General features: G+C 43.5%; 1 protein-coding gene across 9 annotated transcripts in view; it reads right to left on the bottom strand.

The window, feature by feature from the left end:
* PALM2AKAP2 (PALM2 and AKAP2 fusion) overlaps positions 1 to 20,551 on the bottom strand; it is a 468,534-nt gene that overhangs the window by 257,494 nt on the left and 190,489 nt on the right. For all 9 annotated transcript variants that reach the window (XM_077912871.1, XM_077912859.1, XM_077912861.1 and 6 more), the window contains one exon: positions 11,941 to 12,021. In XM_077912871.1, the coding sequence (XP_077768997.1) occupies positions 11,941 to 12,021 (81 nt within the window). The remainder of the gene's footprint in view (positions 1 to 11,940; positions 12,022 to 20,551) is intronic.

Raw genomic sequence — 20,551 nt, 5'->3', positions numbered from 1 at the left:
TGAGCTGAGGTCAAGAGTTGGACGCTTAACTGACTGAGTCACCCAGGCACCCCAAAATAAAGAGGTTTTGAGTTTCAGGTCAATAGCTTGGAGGGAGTGATTACTGCTTTGACAAGGGAAATCAAAACAGCATGAAAGAAGGCCTGCTGAAACTCTCTAAAACAAAGAGCCAGGCAAGGAAGGCGTGGGAGGGGATTTTTTTTTTTTTTTTTAATTTGGATTTCCATTACATAGTCCCTAGATGGCAGACGGTGGCTATTGGATATTTGCAGAGGCCTGACCCTGAGCATCACAGCTGAGCATACCCTGGGCAGGTTGGGGGTCATGGGAATGGAGTACATAAGGATGCATCACCGAGTCGGCCAGAAGCAGGGCATGTGGCCAGTTTCAGCCTGGTCCCATAGGGCTATAAAGCCAGTCAACATAGAGTAAGCATGGAGTAAGCACTGGGTTTGCTGGCTGCCGGCCTCACTTAGATCAGAATCTGGTTTGACCTCATCAGACAGGCTGAGCAAGGCAAAGGAAAGGGAGCCTTTATAATGGCTAAGAGCCAGGTTATGCAATTAAACACAATTTACAGAAATGAGAGAGTGGAATCTGTCTGACATTGTGGACACAGAATTCACACTCACTTCAGTTTCCTTTCTGTAGCTCTTATAAGCAACAGACAATTCGAGAGGCCACCATTTTTCTTGAGATTAGGAAATAAGAGCTACTTATTATGAAGCTATAAAATGAGTTACTAAAATTACATTTAGTTATAGTAAGTTAGAATTCATTAACGGTTCTGATTCACCATCCCAACAGAGAAATCCAGCGGCCACACAGGACTATGAAGCCCCTGCTGGATGTACAGCAGCAAGTCCCAATGGCTGGAATTCCTACACTTCTGAACAGGCTTTTTGTTAGCAACACATCAGGGTGGTGTCCAGGTAGCCATGGTTCTCACTGGTGTTATTCTTGGTTTTTAATTATAACTCACTGGTGGATGTCTGTTTGGTTACTCTGGTTACTCTTACCAGTGCATAGAGAAGCGTATTTATAGCACTTGACCTGTGGCTTTCCATTAATCAAAGATGTGAGTCTGTTCATTTGTAAGTTATTCCTGACTCTATGCTAACGTGATTGTAGGCAGGAACTACCCTCACCCCAATAGACTTAAACAGCTATACATCATTGGTAACATGGTGCCTGTGAGTGTATTTACAACTACCACTATGGATCGTGTAAAAAAAAAAAAAAAGTATTTTAAAAATCTCTAGAGCAGGGGATCCCTGGATGGCTCAGCGGTTTAGTGCCTGCCTTGGACCCAGGGCCTGATCCTGGAGATCCAGGATCGAGTCCCACATGGGGCTTCCTGCATGGAGCCTGCTTCTCCCTCTGCCTGTGTCCCTGCCTCTCTCTCTCTCTCTCTCTCTGTGTGTCTCTCATGAATAAATAAATAAAATCTTAAAAAAAAATAAAAATCTCTAGAGCATTGTTTAATAATATAAAATCATGTGTAAAAGCTCATGGTACAATTTGTTTACATTGGTTGCTCTTCCTTATGGGCTAAATTATGGCCCTCATCCCCCATCAATTCATATGCTGAAGTCCTAACCCCATAAATGTGCCTGTGTTTGGAAATAGGGTCTTTTAAGGTTAAATGAAGTCATTGGGATGGGCTCTAACCCAGCATAACTGGTGTCCTTAGAAGAAGTGGAGCTCAGGACACAGACATGCACAGAAAGAAAACCATGTAACGACACCAGAGGAAGACAGCCATCTCCAATCCAAGGAGAGAGGACCAGAAGAAGATAACCCTACTGCCACCTTGATGTCGGACATCTAGCCTCCAGAATGATGAGAACACAATTTCTGTTGTGTAAGCCACTGTATTTGTTACAGCAGCCCTAGCAAACTACGACATTCTCCAAAGCTCTGTCCCAGAGATGCTTCTCTCCACTGCAAAGTTAAATTGGTTTCTCTTCCTAAGTGGGCTACCAGGAAAAAAATCTGAAACCACTGTTCTCCGCTCAAAATTCCGAAGACATCACGCTCACAGAGAGTGAGAGGCTGGGTCAAGCGGTGGTTAACAGCCTGAGTTCTGGAATCAGTCTTCCACTTACTAGCTGTGTGACCTCAGACAGTCTCATGGACCTCACCATGCCTCACTTTTCTCATCTGTAAAATGGACATGACGGCAGAGCCCCGTCCAGGCTTGTCCTGAGAACTGAATGAGTTCATAGGCTAAAAGTGCCGAACCCACACTTAGTTCCAGAGAAATGGAACTGTTCCCCTGGCCTTTCCTCCCTTCATCTGAGAAAGTGCAGGTAAAATGTCACCTGGAAGCCTTCCCCTCTCCCGGTGGCAGGATCCACAGGCTCTCTGCCCTGTGTCATCTAGCAGAGAACATACTCCAGTACGCTCTGGAGTATTTTACACTGTTCTCCAATTCTTTCTTTCTGTGTCTCTCCTCCTCAACACCCCCAGCTCCTCAAAGGCTGGGACTGTTCTTCATTCGCCTTTGGATTTCATTGCTGCACCTAGCCCAGTATCAGGGAATGGATGAATAAATGGGTGAACTGGAAAATCCTGACTTTCTGTCACTCTAATTACTCGGGAGAGGGTGTGTGTCACACTTCCACAGTGCTCCCTGAGCTGAAATGTTTGATACTCCCCTAGTTCAACCCAGAGAGGGTAAAAACCCTATTAGGATTTTGGGAGACAGATCTACTGGCTACCTCGGTCTTGGTGTGTGGACCCTTCTGGAAAGGCAGCCATGGCACCATGGCACAGACCGAGCTTTCTCTGCCCCAGCAGGGATGCTCTGCAGCTGGGGCTTCTTGAAACATGACACCGTGGCTGCTCCTGGAAATGTGGTCTCAGTTCTTCTTCCCACTGTGCTTCCTACCACCAAGGAAAGGGTCTAGCCCCTCATTTCTGGCTGATTTAGCCCTAGCCATCCATCAGCACTTCTGACAAAAGCAGCCTGGTGACCATGAACACCGAAAGTACATGTGCCCTTGGATCTGTCTCTTCTCTGGATAAGGCAGTGATGTCGCCAAAACATCCCCAACAGCTGGAGCCAAGAAGAGAGACTAACAAAACAAGACATTTGCTAAAGCATTTGTACATCACAAAAACAGAAAAGGAAAGTTGATTTTTTTTTCACTTGGCTGAAAGTAATTCTGCTAGGGCAACATGCCAATTCAAATACATTTACCACCAAATCCCTACCCCAGATCCCCTCCTGTTGTCTCTGAGGGTCAGCTGTGTCAGGGCCTTGTAATATAATGCACTTGCTCATTCTGATCACACATGCCCATCAAAAGCACCTGTTTCCCTATACTGTTCTGGCCCTTATTGGCTGCCTGAGTGTTCCAGAGACAAGTGACAGGCAAGGCACAGCAGAAGTGAAAACTAAAAATAAAACCTTTTTTTTTTTAAAGATTTTATTTATTTATCCATGAGAGACACAGAAAGAGAGAGAGACAGACAGACAAACAGACGGACACAGGCAGAGGGAGAAGCAGGCTCCATGCAGAGAGCCCGACCTGGGACTCGATCCCCGGTCTCCAGGATCGGGTCCTGGGCTGAAGGCGGCACTAAACTGCTGAGCCAGCCGGGCTGCCCAACCTTTCATTTATGTGCAAACAACATATAGCAAAAAAAAAAAGCATCATAGCTTACAGGTATTAACTATCAAACTATCAAACTTCACATTTGTCCATTGGATGCAACTCTGAAGAGTCAAGACAAGGGAGGAGCAGAGAGCTGGCAGTGGGTAAAGGGAGCCATGGCAGGGGCTCCTGAAGAGTAGGATGGAGACCCTCGGGTTCATCTGGCTCTTGCTCTACAGGTCTGTCCAGCTTTGGAAAACAAAAGGAGAACAAGGCCCTTCACATGACCGTAGGCATAAGGTTTACCAGGAAAGCTTCCTAAAGCACAGATTCCCACCCGAACCCCTAGAGATGTTGATAGGGCCTAGGAATCTGAATGGTAATAAGCTCCCACATTGACACTGTCAATGATGCTGCTGGTCCACGGACCACAATGTGACTAGCCCCGCATGAGAACCTGTGACTATCTAAATGCCTGGAGATGCGTAAGCTTTCCCACTGGCTAGCCAAACACTGATCCGACAAGAAGCTCATCATCCTCACACAAACCTGTCTCTCCTCCTGCATCCCCATCTCAGGAGCAGTGGTGTCCCCATCCATTCCCTATGCTCCAGACACACTGCCAGGCCCTGAGGACACTGCTCTGGAAGACAGGCAAGTCCCCAGTATCACTGAGCTTTTGTCCCAATAAACAAGGATGCAAGATCATTTCAGACTGTGATACACCCATGGCAGGAGGTAGGCAGGACAGTATTTCAAACAGGGACCCGCAGAGGACATTTGAGGTGGGAAAAGCTGAGATCTGAGATCCGAGGCAGGGAATTTCAGGTGGGAGAGGCTGGCAAGTGTAATAGCCCAGATGTGGGGCAGGGTTTAGCGTGTTTGTGAACCAGACAGAATGACAAGTGGCTGGACTACAGTGAGTGGGGGTGGGGAAGAGGCTAGCATAAGTTGGAGATGGAGAGGACGGCAGGGGCCAGATTAGGCAGGGTCCTGCAGACTTGCTAAGGAGTGTGGCATTTGTACTAAGCACCATAGGAAGAGAACAGATTGGCAGGGACAGAATTACAAAGTATGAGTGGTTGGATCCTCTTACACAATCAGGGGAGAGAAAATGTTAGCTTAAAACAGAGGAGCAGCAGAAGAAATGGAAGGTGTGAGGTGCATTTTAGAGGTAGAGTCAATGTGACTTGCTGATAGCTTAGATCTGGGAGATGAGGGAAAGGGTGGGATTAAAGATGACATAGATATTTGATTTGAGCAAAAGGGTGGATGGTGGTCTCAACACCTGGAAATTGGAAGGACTAGAGGAAGAACAAGCACTAGAAGAGCAGAAAACCAAAACTTCTATTCATGCCCTGAATAGAAGCGTGGACATGTGTGTGTGGAAGCGACACCCATCTAAGTGGACATGTCAGGAAAACAGCTGAATACAAGAGCCTGGAGTTCAGGGGCCATCAGGGCTGAAGACACCAATTTGGGGGTCATTGGTACATAAATGATATTTGAAGCCACGGTATTGAATGATGATGGTGTGATGCTGATGATAATTCTTACAGCTCTTGCTCTTTTAAGTGCCTTATATATAAATTCACTAAACATTCACCAAAATCCCACATGATAGGTGCTAATGTTAAGTAATTAACCCAGGGGCACCCATTTAGTAAGGCGTGGCTCTGAGATTTAAAGCCAAATGGTGCACTCTGGCTAAGATCCCCAAGAACCCTCTTTTTCTCAGATAGGATTTGTAAAACAGGCACCGCTGACCTACCCCCCAACTCGGATAACTCCTCTCCAGCTTCTCTGACAGTGGGCTCCTCTCCCACTCATCCCTGGGTTCCCACAGCCAGGTGCTCTACCTTTACACGCCCACAATGGCTGACATGCAAGCTTATAGTTGGTGATAATAAGAACCTGTTGAATGAATAAATTATTGAAAAACCATGCACAAGCACTGTATTTTAGCAAATATAAAATCTCAGGCTATTAATCTTAGATTATTCATCTTAGACTATTATTAGAGATCATCCAAGCAAAATGTTTCTCCCAGCTTCACTGAGGTACAACTGACAAATAAAATTGTAAATATTTAAAGGGACAACATGATTATGCAAACTTTTTTAAATCTACAGGTAAGGTACCTGATGTTAGGCAACTTCTCAAGGTGATCCAGGTAAGCAATGAGGACTGTCTGGGTGGTGGTCGGTGGTGAAGAATGGGCAGTGGGAGATAAGTGGGACTAGTCAGTCTCCAAATTTTTTTGTTTGTAATTTTTATAAAGTCATATCCACCAATCTTTTTACTTTATATTTCTGGCTTTGATGTAATAATTACATAAAGCTTCCTCGTTCTAAGAGTATGAAAATATGTACCTGTGAGTTTGCATTTTCCACCTGTAATCTGGCTCAAGCCACACTGGCTGTGTTGGTGGATGATGTCGGGAATCGGGGAAATTCAGCCTTCTACTAGAAAATGGCTTACAACGTGTGGCAGTAGCTGTGTTGTGTTCTTGATCATCTGTGTTATCCCTGTTCTTCTCCTTCCCTGGGATACTTCCCTTCCTCCCCACCCACTCCTGGTAAGATCTTGGTTTGGTGTTGAGTTTTGTTACATGATTTCAGTCCACAAAGAAGCCAACCCCAAACTTCTGATAGAAGAAACCAAGTTGTAACTTCTACTCAAGCTCTGTTTACAGGGCCAGTGGGGACATGATGGGGAAAAGGGGGAGATGTAAAAGTTCCTTCACACTGTGTACCCTGCCTGTCTATTCAATATTTTATAATTTGAAATTGGCCTTTCACACATACTAATAACCAAGGGAAGTCTAAAATCAGTGCTAAAGGTTCACAATAGTGAGAGACACTGTAACATGTTTGCAGCAAGACCTCTGGTACCTTCAGGCTATATAGCAAATGACCTTGGTGGGTTGACAATAAATATCTCACAGGGTCACAATTCAGTCTTTGATTTTTTTTCCCCATTCAATCTTCTTGAAAGAAAAGGCTGTGGTTTTTAAAATATAATGACAGTTTTTATAGCTTGGATTAGAAAAAAACTCTAGTCAGAGTTCCCTGCTCATGAATAAATCATTCAAAGGCAGCCTATGTATTGAAGATATGATATTAGCAATTTGATTCTGACAGTGCTGACTCGGTCATACAAACCTTTATAAATGTGACAGTTCCAAAGGGATTTATGCGGCAATACATACTGCATGCCTATTCTTGCTAGGGCCTTGGACTGACCAATAAAATAGACAAATCTCTGGTAATTCAACCAAGAGCGCAAAGGGAATATTAAATATAGTCTGTCTTGTATACTATAATACTTGATTTATTTTGTAAACTCACATTATCACAAGTCACATAATAAAAACAATAAAAATAAATAATTGTTTCCATGGAATAAAAAGCCAAGACAATCTTTCAGTAGAGGAAAAATGATGGCTCTTGCCTTATGACAGATTATTAATACATATTATATATTAAATAGCTAGAGGGACTAAATGAGGATGGTATTGGCACAGGAGTGGCAGATTCATGGCATAAGAAGAATCCGCAAATGGTGAACTCAAGTATAAGGGAAAACTATGTATATGATAAAGAAGACATTTAAGTCAGTGAGGAAAAAGATGATTTCATCAATAAATCACATTGAGGCAACTGGCTCACCATCAGTAAAAAGCAAAGTCATTCCTATCTTATTTTATATAGAAAAATAAATTATAGATGCGTTAAGATTACTGAAGGACGGGAAACCTCATAGGTAAGTGTGTGAGATGTTCTTTGCAAGAACCATAACAAAGTCAGAAGCCATAAAGCAAAAGAAAGTTAGATGTAGTGTCACAAATATTGCAACGCTTTGTATGAGAATTTATTTATTTTAGATTTTATTTATTTCTTTGAGAGAGAGAAAGAGCATGCATGAGCGGGGGCAGAGGGAGTGAGAGGCAGAAGCAGGTTCCCTGTTGAGCAGGGACCGTGACATGGGGCTTGATCCCAGGACACTGGGATCATGACCTGAGCCGAAGGCAGATGCTAGACCAACTGAGCCACCCAGGTGGCCCTTTTATGAGAATTTAAAATAGCCCATATAACTAAAATCAAAAAAAGAGGTAAAGATGAATATATTTTGGACCTGAATGTTAATACCATTTCATTTTACTCACCAGTTGATAAGGTCTGTGAACAAGAGTCACACAGCTTAATCCATAAAAATACACTAGAGAAAAAGCATAGAAGGATATACCTCCGTGTGAGCTTCATCTGGGTGACAAGTACACAGTTGATATTTTTTTCTTTTTTCTTTTTTTTTTTTTTAATTTTTATTTATTTATGATAGTCATAATAGAGAGAGAGAGAGAGAGAGAGAGGCAGAGACACAGGCAGAGGGAGAAGCAGGCTCCATGCACCGGGAGCCCGACGTGGGATTCGATCCCGGGTCTCCAGGATCGCGCCCTGGGCCAAAGGCAGGCGCTAAACCGCTGCGCCACCCAGGGATCCCTTGATATTTTTTTCTTTTATATTTTCGTGTACTTTAAAATTTGCTTTTGCAATGATTGTGCATTCCTTCCTTTTACAATCAGCAAAAATAATTCACCATTAAAATTGTTTACTGGTCTCATATGTGAGCACTTCTTGGAAATTCTTACATCATAAATATTAGGTACTAAATATAGCTAAGAATCCTGTAAAAGGAAATCTGAGATTAATTGGGCGAGGACTTCAAAGTACTTGGAGGTTTCCTAGTCACTGGAGTGTAGCAGCTCTTTCAAGATCTCATACTTGGGCCTTTCATTGCATTGCAGAATTTGTTTATTATCCATCTATAAAGTAACAATATTTTTATTATGTGGTATAGCTCACTGCATAGCCCTCCACATCACAATTACCAAGAATATTAAATAAGTATTGGGGCACCTGGGTGGCTCAGTGGTTGAGTGTCTGCCTTTGGCTCAAGTCATGATTCCAGGGTCCTGGGATCAAGCCTTGCATTGGGCTCCCTGCCAGGTGGGAGCCTGCTTCTCCCTCCCGCTTGGGCTCTCTCTCTCTCCAGTAAATAAATAAAATCCTTTAAAAAAGAAGAAGAAGAAGAAGAAGAAGAAGAAGAAGAAGAAGAAGAAGAAGAAGAAGCAGAAGCAGCAGCAGCAAAACTGTTGTCTTGCATTCTATTCATTTGCTTTGACAAGAGACCATAAATTTATCTAAATAATTCATATCTCACTGCATGAGAATAAGTGTCCATAGACGATATGACAGTGAGAATTATATCTTCATAACTACAAAATCTAATTCTTGTGCCTTTCCATTTAACTTTGCACTAAGCATATATTATTTTTTTGAGCAGCATCTCCGGTTTTATAAATTAGTGAAATAAATATTAACTGTTGACATATTTCTTAATATTTTCTACTTCAAGGGACTACCAATAATCAATTATGCTTCCACATGGTCTAAATTTTCAGGAGTCCATGAAAGCACAACTCGAGTAAACAGACAATGATGATGGTAATTGGCATCTCTCTAAACAAATTACTCAAAATGGAAATTTTCACTTGAAGAAAACAGTGAGCTGGAGAAGACTTGGTTTTAAAGGCAGACAAGCCCTAGGGTTCAACCAAGGCTCCCTCACTTAGAGTCTCTATGTTCTTGGGCAAATCACTTGACCTCATGAGTTTGTTTCCTCAAGGAGAGACAGGGAAAATAATATTTACCTTGTGGCCGTTATTGAGGGGATGTATTTAAAGTACCTGGCACATATTAGGCCCTCAAAAAAATGATGATTATCAAGGATGGACAAGGGGATGACAAGGCTGCCATGCTGCCAGGAGAAAACTGGCTGAGTCCCTACCAAGAGGTTCACAGAGGTACTATAACCTCAATGAATTTACTACCATCCAGGGGTGAGGCTGCCAAGCTCAAAACTGAATGATCACAGGGAAGATGACTCACGCTATTCAAGTTCAGTCAACAGCTAACTGATTGAAAGTAGAACATATTCTTTTCTGGTGCTTGAATGATCATGCCTCTCAGTCAGGCACCACCAAAATAACTCAGTTGTTTTTTTAGGAATAATGGACTCAGAACAAAGGCAAAGATTCATGAAAGAAGTTTCACCTGAGCAGAGGTGGGACCTGATGACACTCCTCACCTGACCTCAGACCCCACCTCACCAGAGCATAGAAACTTGGTATCTGCCAGAGGTGGAGTCTTTCTCTGGAAAAGTACCAGATAAACCACCTTTGGGGCCTCTGAGGTTTTTTTGGTTTTGTTTTCATTGTTCAAGGCTAGCAATCCACCCTCGTTCTGTCTACCTGGGCTTTCCCCAAAGAGAGAAAATTACAATCCACTGGTCTCCACTTCTTAAATTACCATCACTTCCAGTCCTTTCTCTGCAGGTTATAGGAAGATTACTTAGGTGAAAGTGCTGGATGTTCCCTGAGATAGCGAATTTTACCAGGATAACCATAAAGAACTATCTGATTCCCTTGTTTCCAAGTCTCTGAAGGAGTCTCACTGTTTCCATATGCAATAATACTAAGTCCTTTTTATTGCTATTTCTGTTAATTGGATGGATGGATGGATACATGGATGGATAGATCCATTAATGAATGGATACATGGATGGATATTGTGCTGGAAATCAGCAACGAATGAGAGTCCTGGGTATCTTATTTGGCCCAGGGTAAGAAATGGGACAAAAGAAATTTAATCTTCTGACATATATGTTTTGCAAGGAATGCAAAAGCAAAGAACTACGTTAATTTTAAAGAGGAGTGGGGCTCTCTAGTCAAAAAGCCTCTCATTTTTTCAGTCCTCTTCATAAAAAAAAAAAAAAAAAGCCACCTTTAACTGAGAATTCACTGAGGTTTTAGTACATTTTGGTCTCTTGTAAGGAGTTGACTGTACTCGGAGCCAGAGTCCCAGCTTTGTCCAGATTGACCTTGAAAAATTCACTTGGTTCTATTAAGTGTTTTTAAGTCCCTCTCTCTGTAGGAAGAAAATAGTAACTTTAGGTCTCAATGCTTCCTCGGAAATGTTGTAAGGAGGGAATAATAGCATATGGGATATACTGTAAGCTCTTAATAGATTTACAAGAGCAAAGATAAATGGGCAATATTCTCATTACCATGCTGCTTTTCTTCCTTTCAAACACATTTCTCTGGTTAAAGTTGATAGTAAACTGATAAATATGCTAAGCAGATTTAGGTCATGCTGCTGTTTGAAACCAACTTGCTGATAATTCTGCTCCTAACGATTCAGTTAGCACAATCCCATCTTCCAGAGAAGAAAGGGAAATACAATCATAAAGACTCATCTTGTTTAAAAGAATCTATATTATCCACACCTAGCATCACCCTGAAAGTCAGCCCCACCTTCCCAACCAGCCCTCTGAGCAATGCAAATCTGTACATGAATGTCACAGCAACTTGAGGTGAGCAGGAGAAGGTTTTCCTAAAAAAGCCCAGAGCAGTAGAAGGCATGCAGCAACTCCCAGATGGCCACTGGAATGTGTTCACAATATTCTGCAAGCCTGCAGAAAGCAACATTCTGTAGCCTGTGGAGTCCTGGTGACAGTGACAGAGCTTTCTCGTGGGCTGTAATCAATTATGATGCTTAAGTGCTTATGTTTCAAAGAAAAATAAATAAATAAACATCTCTCTCTCTCTCTCTCTTTCTCTGTGTGTGTGTGTGTGTGTGTGTGTGTGTGTGTGCAATGGAGACTCAACTAAATCAGATCATTTCAATGCCATCTTTTGACCAACTGCTCGTTCGGAGACAGAACACTTCCAAAATCGTGCAAGTAGGAATAAAACGAATGAATCATCGGAAACACACAGGGTTGTTGCTCTTTGGATCAGAGCACGGCGCTTTCACCTCCCTCTTCTCCATCTCAGAAAGAAGATATTAAGGTTTTTAATCTCTAAAAGAACACGATGTCCAATGTGTCCCTTGGAACCTCGGAACAAACACACACACACACACACGGCACCTCCTGCGCTGGAGAGGCAGCCCCGGAACACTGCCTCACCCACCATGTGGAAATTCTCATCCGATTTCTATATATAACCACCACATTTCACATGCACACACCAGCCCCCAAACCCGTCCCCATGCACACTATAATCGCATCATGCTCGCAGAAACTGGAATGCTGTAACAATGCCCTGAATTTGAAAAATGCACAAGAGAAGCCAAGAGGTGGCTTTCCTGATGGAACGAGAAAGGGCTCGTGCAGTCGGCGGCAGTGCCTTCACGCCAGGGCGGGCTTGGCCCCGCTCTCCGGAGTGTGACCTGCATGTCTAATGCTGGAACAGGTTCCTGGGATCAGCCACTTACCTTGCAATGCTGCAGCAGGAGTATCTGCTCGTCGAGCTCTTGCCGCTTGCCTTCTATTTCAGTCTGCCTCTTTCTTTTTTCCTTGAAAATAAAGAGAGAGAGGCTGTAAGAGTAGGTGGGTGTTGGCTCCCAGAATCTTAAGGCCGGAAGCAGCAGCAGCGGCAGCAGCAGCACACATCTGGAGACACACTTCCAGAGATGCTGGGCACACACGCAGTGTCACCTGCCCCTCCGCCTCCAGCGGCTTTCTCCCCACCTGCCTGCTGTGGGCTCGGCGAGTGGGAGAGTCTCCTCCGTCAGCCGGGCTGCAGCAATTTCATCCAGAAGAAAAGGCGGTTTCCACACACACACACACACTCACACATGCACACACTCACAGAGTCATGTTCTATGCAGTGCTAATTTAGAGACAAAGAATCAAAATGTCTCAATCGAAAAGATGAGGTTGTTATAAACTGCAAATACGACAGAATGAAACCATGGGGATTCGAGGAGGGTTAGCTTTCTTTCATCAAAATCACAGATGCAAAGGATCTAACACAATTCCCAATCTCGTAGGACAAATCATCCTGTTGGACATCACAAACAATGCAAATGCGATGGGTGGTCTTTGCTGAAACGAGTCTGGGGGGGCTGGAGGGGGGAGCAGTGCATGTGGGCGGGGCTCGCTGAGGTTATGTTAAACCTGAAATCTGAAGTTGGTCCAGCCGCATCCAACTCCCAGCTCTGCCGTTTGCTACCTGTGTGACCCCTGGCAAGTTCTTATACCTCCCTGGGTCTAGACTCTCACACAAAGAGATCATAATTTGTACCTAGACCAGATGCTTGGGGCATGGATTAAATGAGATGATCATGTAAAGGACTCGGAACAATGGCCTGGCACGTAGTACACGCTCAATAAATGTTATTTGTTATTATACTTATTGCCACATGCTTACTTCTAGGTAATGCCTAGACACTGGCTCTAAAGGGACGTAAATCCCCCCTATTGGGATCATAACCTTTCCCCTGGAGTGCACACTTAATGCTTTCCTTCTCCATACTTCTCAGATGCAGACAATAGACGTCCTATAAATGGGATTGATTTAAGAACAGAAAGGCCTGCCTTTAATGATAGCTTGCTTGTTCCATGTTTAATTTCCAAAGTGCACAGTGGGGAGGTCTGCTGGGACATTTACTGCCCTGGATTATTTTCCTTTATTCACATATGCAGGGAGAAACTTGCTAGACAGACATAGTGGCATGCTACAAAACGACAGCCAAATCCTGGAGAGGACAATAATGTGGAAGGCTGGCTGGGGTGCTCTGTATTAACAGAAGCCTTTATTTTACGGAGTTGCCGTGTCTGGGGATGTGCCGGCACCACTGCTATTCAAGCCAACGTAGCAATGATTTGGGTTATAACCAAGTTCTTCTGTGTGATGCCCAGACTGTTAAGAAATGTTAGTTTATAATCTCCAGACATTAGGAGACACAATATCCGAGTCAAGGACATAACCTCCCTGCCAAAGGGAGGCCCGAGGACCTACCAGTTACCAAACAACTCCAATCAGTGGTGCATTATGGATGCTCCCAGAGTACATCTAAGAACATATAATATATGACAGTGGATGGAAAATGAGGCCTAATGATAAGAGCCCACTTATCCAGTCCCTCAGAGGTGCCACATGATAAAGCAAGGACCTCGGGAACCAGCCACTATCTCTATATCCTGGGGCTCCTCAAGAGTAGGCTTACTGGACTTTAACGTTCACTCCCACTGGCTATCAAGACATAGAGGTGTCCACATTTAAATCCAGAACCCATCTAGTGTGTCACAGACACAAGATGCAGATGACATGGTGCTTTCATACATGTTAACTGAGTGCTACGTGTTTGCTATAGATGGAACACTGGTGTCCTCCCCCAAAATTCATACATTGAAACCCAATCCCCAAAGGGATGGTAATTAGGAGGTGGGGACCTTTGGGAGGTGATTACATGGAGCCCTGGCTGAATGGGATTAGTGCCCTTATATGAGAAATCTCAGAGTATTCTTTTGCTCCTTCTGTCATGTAAGGACGCAGTGAAAAGACAGTTGTCTCTGAACGAAGAAGCAGGCCCCCACCAGACACTGAATTTGCCAGTGCCTTGATCTTGGGCTTCCCAACTTCCAGAATTGTGGGAAGCAAACTCCTGGTGTATATAATGCACTCAGTCTATGGTATTTTGTTAAAGAAACCTCAATGCACTAAGCCAGTGTTCTAATTACATGCCTGGTCATTTTGCAAACCTGGGTTTTCCCACCTCTGGGTCTTTGTTCATATAGAAAAGCCTCACTTCAGATTTGCCCGCCATGATATGAATGAACTATGCCTCAAATAGAAAAAATATTACCGATGGTACAGGCAGTGAACCTTAAATGCCCAAGGAGTAGATTCATTGGTGGTCACTGTGAACAGACATGATCATGAAAGATGCAGGTTTTAAGTTGGTTCATTAAGAATGGGTAGGAACTGGGGCACCTAAGTGGCTTAGTGGTTGAGCATCTACCTTTGGCTCAGGGTACGATTCCAGGGGTCCCAGGATAGAGTCCTGCATCGGGCTCCCCGCAGGGAGCCTGCTTCTCCCTCTGCCTGTGTCTCTGCCTCTCTCTCTCTCTTTCTGTGACTCTCATGAATAAATAAATAAAATCTTAAAAAAAAGAATGGGTTGGAATTAGACAGATATAAATTAATGAGCAGCACATTCCAGGCAAAAGGAATTGTGTGAACAAGGGTAGAAACTTACTGCACATTCCAGGGACAATGAGGAGGGAAATTCAACTGAAGTGTAGGGCTTGCTCTTTGGAATAGAAATCAATGATTCAAAAGATTGGCTAGGATGAGACTATCGAGGACCCTGAATGCCAGGCCAAGAAGTTTGGATTTTATTCTATAGGCAATGGAATATTGCAGGGTTCTAAGCAAGAGAGTGATGTGGTAAAATGGCATTTTAGGAATATTAATCTGGCACTGGTATACAGGATAGATTAATAGGAGTCAGGATGTTTTTTCTATGAAGATCCAGACAGTAAATATTTTAGGTTTTATAGAACATACGATCTCTGTTGCAACTACTGAAAGCTGTCATTGCCATGCAAAAATGGCTTTAGATAAAATATAAATGAATCAGTTAGTCTGTGTTCTTTTTTTTTAGATTTCATTATTTATTTGAGAGACAGAGATAGAGAGAGAGAGAGCACACAAGTGGGGGATGGGAGAAGTAGCCTCTTCACTGAGCAATCAGCTCAGTGTGGGGCTTGATCCCAGGACCCTAGGACCACAATCCAAGCTGAAGGCAGATGCCCAGGCAACTGAGACACCCAGACACCCCAACTGTGGCTGTGTTCTAATGAACCTTCATTTATAAACAGAGGTGGTAGGCCAGATTTAGCCTGTAGTCTTAGTTTGCTGACTTCTGGATGAAAAGATCATGAAGTGTCTTAAGAGGATGCTGCAGTGTGATGGAGACAGATAAACTAACAAGCCCACCCTAGCTTAGAGCTGCTCCAATCAGAATGGAAAGAAAAGGACAAATATAAGAACCAGAACTGATGAGACTCAGGACTAATAGGATTTAGGGGGGTAGGCAAGGCAGTGTCTTGGCTTTTAGCCACACAGACCAAAGCATACTGGTGCGGGAATGGGCAGTAATGGGAAACCAGTACTTTCCCACATGTGCTGTATTCATATTTTCCCTGAGGAAACTCCTTATTAGGTTAAAACTCAAAACCAAATAGTGTTAATATAGACAACCAGGCACCAGCATCAGCATGTTCACATCTGTGTTTTGTCTACTGAAGACTCAGGCTTGGCCCCGTCACAAGGACCCCCTTGTACATCCATGGCTGTTACAAGATTCTTTGATTAGTTGAGTCCCCTTCCACAGTGATGGGAGTTAGGTCCTGAAGTCACCACTAACCTGACAAAAGAGGTAAGATGTGCAGTCAGCCTCTGTATAAAATCAATTATGAGTCAACATCTGGCAAGTTCTGGTTCCTGGTTCCTGGTATCGCCTGCTTGGGCTGCTGAGGTGTGAGCTGTGCTCCTCACCTGCTAGCGTGCTGCTTTCCAGACTTCCCCTTCCTTTGATCAAGGCAAAACCACTAACTCTCTTCCCACTCCAGACGTTTAGACTACATGATTCCCTTTCATCTCATCGACCATATAACTCTATGTTGATAGCTTCCCCATCTGTATTTTCAGCCTAGATCTCTCTTCTGAATTCCAGATTCCCATATTCAGCCACCAACAGTTCATACCCATTCCTTCAAACTTAGCACTTGCCTGCATCATCTCAGCCATCCCTCCTCCCCTAGCCTCACATCTGTTCTTTCTGTGTTCTTCATCTCAGCAAATGATACTACTCAAGTCAGAAATTGCAGTTATTCTAGACACTTCACATTCTTGAAAGGCCAATTCCTGTTGATTCTGCTTGTCATTGTCTACATCTTCTGCTTCCCTAATACAACCTTTATTACTACCTTAATACTCCCTCCTTTATCTCCCCACCTGCACATGTAGAATATTCTACAAGAGTATCTTCAGCACTCTACAGCACTTAACTGTTACACTCAATTTCCATCTGGATTACTGCAGGGGTGCCCTCACTAGTCTCCCTGTCTCTGCGTCTTGGCTCTTGAGCAAGTCCCCCTCTGCATGGCTGCCAGAGTGATACTCTAGAATGGAAGTATATCTCCATCCCTTGCTTCAAATCCCATTGCCTGCAATGGCAAATAGAAAGTTCTCCCTCACTGCTTCATCTGACAAAAAAAGTACTGGGGCACCTGGGTAGTACAGTTGGTTAAGTGTCTGAATCCTGATTTCAGCTCAGGTCATGATCTCAGGGTCATGGGATCAAGCCCTGCATTGGGCCCAAACTCAATGAGGAGTCTGCTTGAGATTCTCTTTCTCTCTCTCCCCCTGCCCTTCCCCCTGCTCGAGCTCAATAGATAGATAGATAGATAGATAGATAGATAGATAGATAGATAGATAAAATCTTTTCTTAAATTAAGAATTCCTCTTTGACAATACGGCTTAAGTATCAATGAAACTAGAGTAACCATCTGCTCAGTCTTCTTTCCCTCAGAAAATTGACCTACCTTCACTATAAATGGAGCTGGTGGATTTGGCAGTCAAAGGCTAATCTATGTAGCCAGGCTCATCCCTGCTACAAGGACTTGTGTGTGTGACACAAGCTGAGCTAATCATACTACTTTATGTCATTGCAATAGCAATTTGGCCAATGGTTGGCTAAATGACCCAAGTAGGACCAATAAGAAATATTTCTAGGGATATATACATGAATACTGGGAGAGAAAACTCCTCCCCACTAAGGTTAAGCTGGAATGATGTACATCTGAGTGGCAATTTTCCCAAGCCACGTGGAAGACATGCATCCATGTTGGAGAAAGGTCAAACATTCAGAGAGAAGCAGAGCTGAAAGACAGAGAAAGAAGGATCCTAATGACACCAATGAGTCCCAGGCCTAGTTACACCAAAGCCAGAACCATCCCTGGCTGCCTTCTTCTTCTTTTTTTTTTTTTTTTAAGATTCTTATTTATTTATTCATGAGAAAAGAGAGAGAGAGAGAGGCAGAAACACAGGCAGAGGGAGAAGCAGGCTCCAAGCAGGGAGCCTGATGTGGGACTCGATCCCAGGACTCCAGGATCACACCCTGAGCCAGAGGCAGATGCTCAACCGCTGAGCCACCCAGGGATCCTCCATCCCTGGCCTTTTTAAGTTATATATACTCCCTTTTGCTTAAGCTGGTTTGAGTGGTGCTTCTTTTAAAATTTTTCCATGTATTTTATGTTTTAATTACCTGAAAATTCAAAATAATTTCTAGTAGAGCAGTGAGATATATACAGCTTTCTTAAGAAATCTTTGTTTAGAATATTTAGTATTTTGTCACTTGCAACTCAAAGAATAATGACAAGTACAGAAGTCTTTTCTGTTCCCTCCAAATAGAATTAATCACTCCCTCTTTCTCTGCTCCCTCTACAGGCTGTGGGTCTTTCTGCTTTAGTACCTTGATCACTTTAGCACTTATACATTTAACTATTTACATATCATCTCCTTTTACCAAACTATGTGCTTTTTGAGGACAAAAATCTTGGCTGATGCAGGGGTACCTGGATGGCTCAGCTGGTTGAGTGTCCGACTCATGATTTTAGTTCAGGTCATGATCTCAAGGGTCTTGAGATAGAGACTGAGCCCTGCACTGGGCTCCACATCCAGCGGGAAGTCTGCCTGAGATTCTCCCTCTGTTCCTCCCCGCCCCCACTCTCTCTCTCCCCCCATCTCTCTCTCTCTTTCTTCCTCTCTCAAATAAATAAATAAATCTTAAAAGAAATCTTGGCTGATGCATCTCCAAAGCCTAGAGCACTGCATTATGAAGACATGTAATAGATACATCTACCTGACTGAGATACTTGCTCCCTTTTGGTCATTTTCTGTTTGTAGAAATCCCTCCCTCAAAGGCATTATAATTTCAATGGCAGTAAAATATATCATTGAAAACACATTAGCAATCAGTCAACAGAACCAGAAGTATCTTTCTGTTGGAGACATTAGCCCATATGGAATAGACCATTATTGCCATGCATATAAAAAAAGACTTGGAAAGGCTAGCTCTGAGAAGGAATCATGGAAAGCTCATTCTGAGGAGAAAAGCTGGGGTAAGGGAAATTCCAGGAAAAGTATAATGAGCTGACAGTAGCAAACCATTCAAGGGGAATGTGACTCAAGAGACATCTGGAATGAAGTGATCTCAATCCATTAGGAAGTTTTCCAGATCCCTCTACTATCTGGGAGGCCTAGCAAGTCCCTTTCATTGTCTTTATGTAAATTGTATATTTTCCTGGCAAGTATTTTCTGGAAGTATTGCAACATTATGAAACTGCAGGCTCTGCAGAGTAAGGAGCACCCATGGAATGGAGCACATTCTACTCAAAGGTGGTTGGTAAGTATAATAGGAAGTCATTAGGAAGTCTATGTGCACCCTGGTGCAGCTAGAGGCAGGCCCTCTCTTCCCTCATCAGCACGGGCTGCTACCAAGGCACAGTGGTGGTGGCTGGGGAGGTATCCCAGATGAGTCTGAGAAACAGTGAGAGAGGGAAAGAGGCTGAGCAGGGAGGGCAGTAAGGAGCAGAGACAGGGAGTTTCCTGTCCTCCCCTGAGGCCCACGTTGACTTGAGCAGATACTTAGAGCCCCAGCATGCATCTGTGGGAAGGAACCAGAAGACCTACTTACTCAGAGCACTACTGCCTTCAAGAGATGCCGGAATTTAGATGAGAGGGTTAAAAAAAAGAAAATATGTTAAAATGTAAATGTTGCAGCCTTTCCTCCAGCTATTGCTAGGTAAAGAGAAGTTTGCTTTGATGCCTCTCACTGTGAGCCAAAGGGAATTGGGTGTTCCTCCCCTGAGCTCACAGAGGCCTTTCAGTGACTTTGGGCCAGCTGCTTCATAGGCTTTGCAGTGCAGACTCAGAGAAAGGGGCAGAAGGCTGAACTGCTGACCTGGACTGTTTTAAATAGTTTGCACTTGGAAAGGGAACAGGGTAGATAGCTGATAGGGGGGAAATCAGAGAGGAGAGAAGGAATGAAGAAAAAAAAAACTGAGATGGCTTAGGGACAGCTTGAAGTTCACCCATTTAAAAAGAAAAGGAGCTGAGATATTAAGACTAGAAAATCAGGAGGAGAGCATCTTGCAGTATTTTATTGTGGCTTATAAAATGAATCCTCTTTGTATTCCCAAAGATCCCAGTAAGAATACTGGACTTTTCTTCAGACTGTGCTTCTTGGTGCCTTCTAGCTGAAATGGAATCGCCAGGGTGCCAGCTTTCATATGGGTTACGCTAAGTAGTAAGGTAATTGTGAGAATTAAATTATGAAAATCAACTTGCAAATGGAGGCCCTGTGAGCTTTTTCTATTAAGGAATCAGAATGTCATCTCAGTCGTGGTTGAATTATAATTACCTGTTTAACGCTGCTGTGGAACCAGTGTTACTTATATACCTGAGGAAAGAGAAGCAGGGTGGTCGGTCTGATAACTGAGATACCTGAGGGATCATGTATAAAACAATCGAGGAGGTACCCACTCATCTCTGCCCAACCGCCTGTCCAGCTAACTTGAATGTTGGGTTTGCTCAGCAGACACATCCGTACGAGAGATCCGTTATCCGATCTCAATGCCACCAGGTATCAAAACTCTCTCTCCTGGTTCTGACTTGAAGGTCACCAATCACGATTCTGCTTACATTCAGCTTCCCCAAGTTAGCTAAATGGAGAGGCAATACTTGTTAAGCCCCTTGCAATGTCCATCCACTGTAAAATGAATAACATGGCATTTGGATTTAGGTTGATGAGTGTATGGAAGGCGAAGTTGTTATGTGATTTTCTGATCCCACAAATCTAAGGAGCAGAATCTGGCATCAGTTCAAGAGGCTCGGTCAAAAGGACAAGTAAACTACATTTTCCATAATCACACTGCTCTGCCCAGCCATGCACCCATTCACCCAACAATTTTTTTGATTCTACAGTTCTATTCATCCCCCATGGCTTAGTTTGGACCAGCATTCCCATTTAG

This window comes from Canis aureus, chromosome 10 (assembly GCF_053574225.1).
Source record: "Canis aureus isolate CA01 chromosome 10, VMU_Caureus_v.1.0, whole genome shotgun sequence".
Classification (NCBI taxonomy): Eukaryota; Metazoa; Chordata; class Mammalia; order Carnivora; family Canidae; genus Canis; species Canis aureus.
This window is presented reverse-complemented; position numbering and strand designations above follow the sequence as displayed.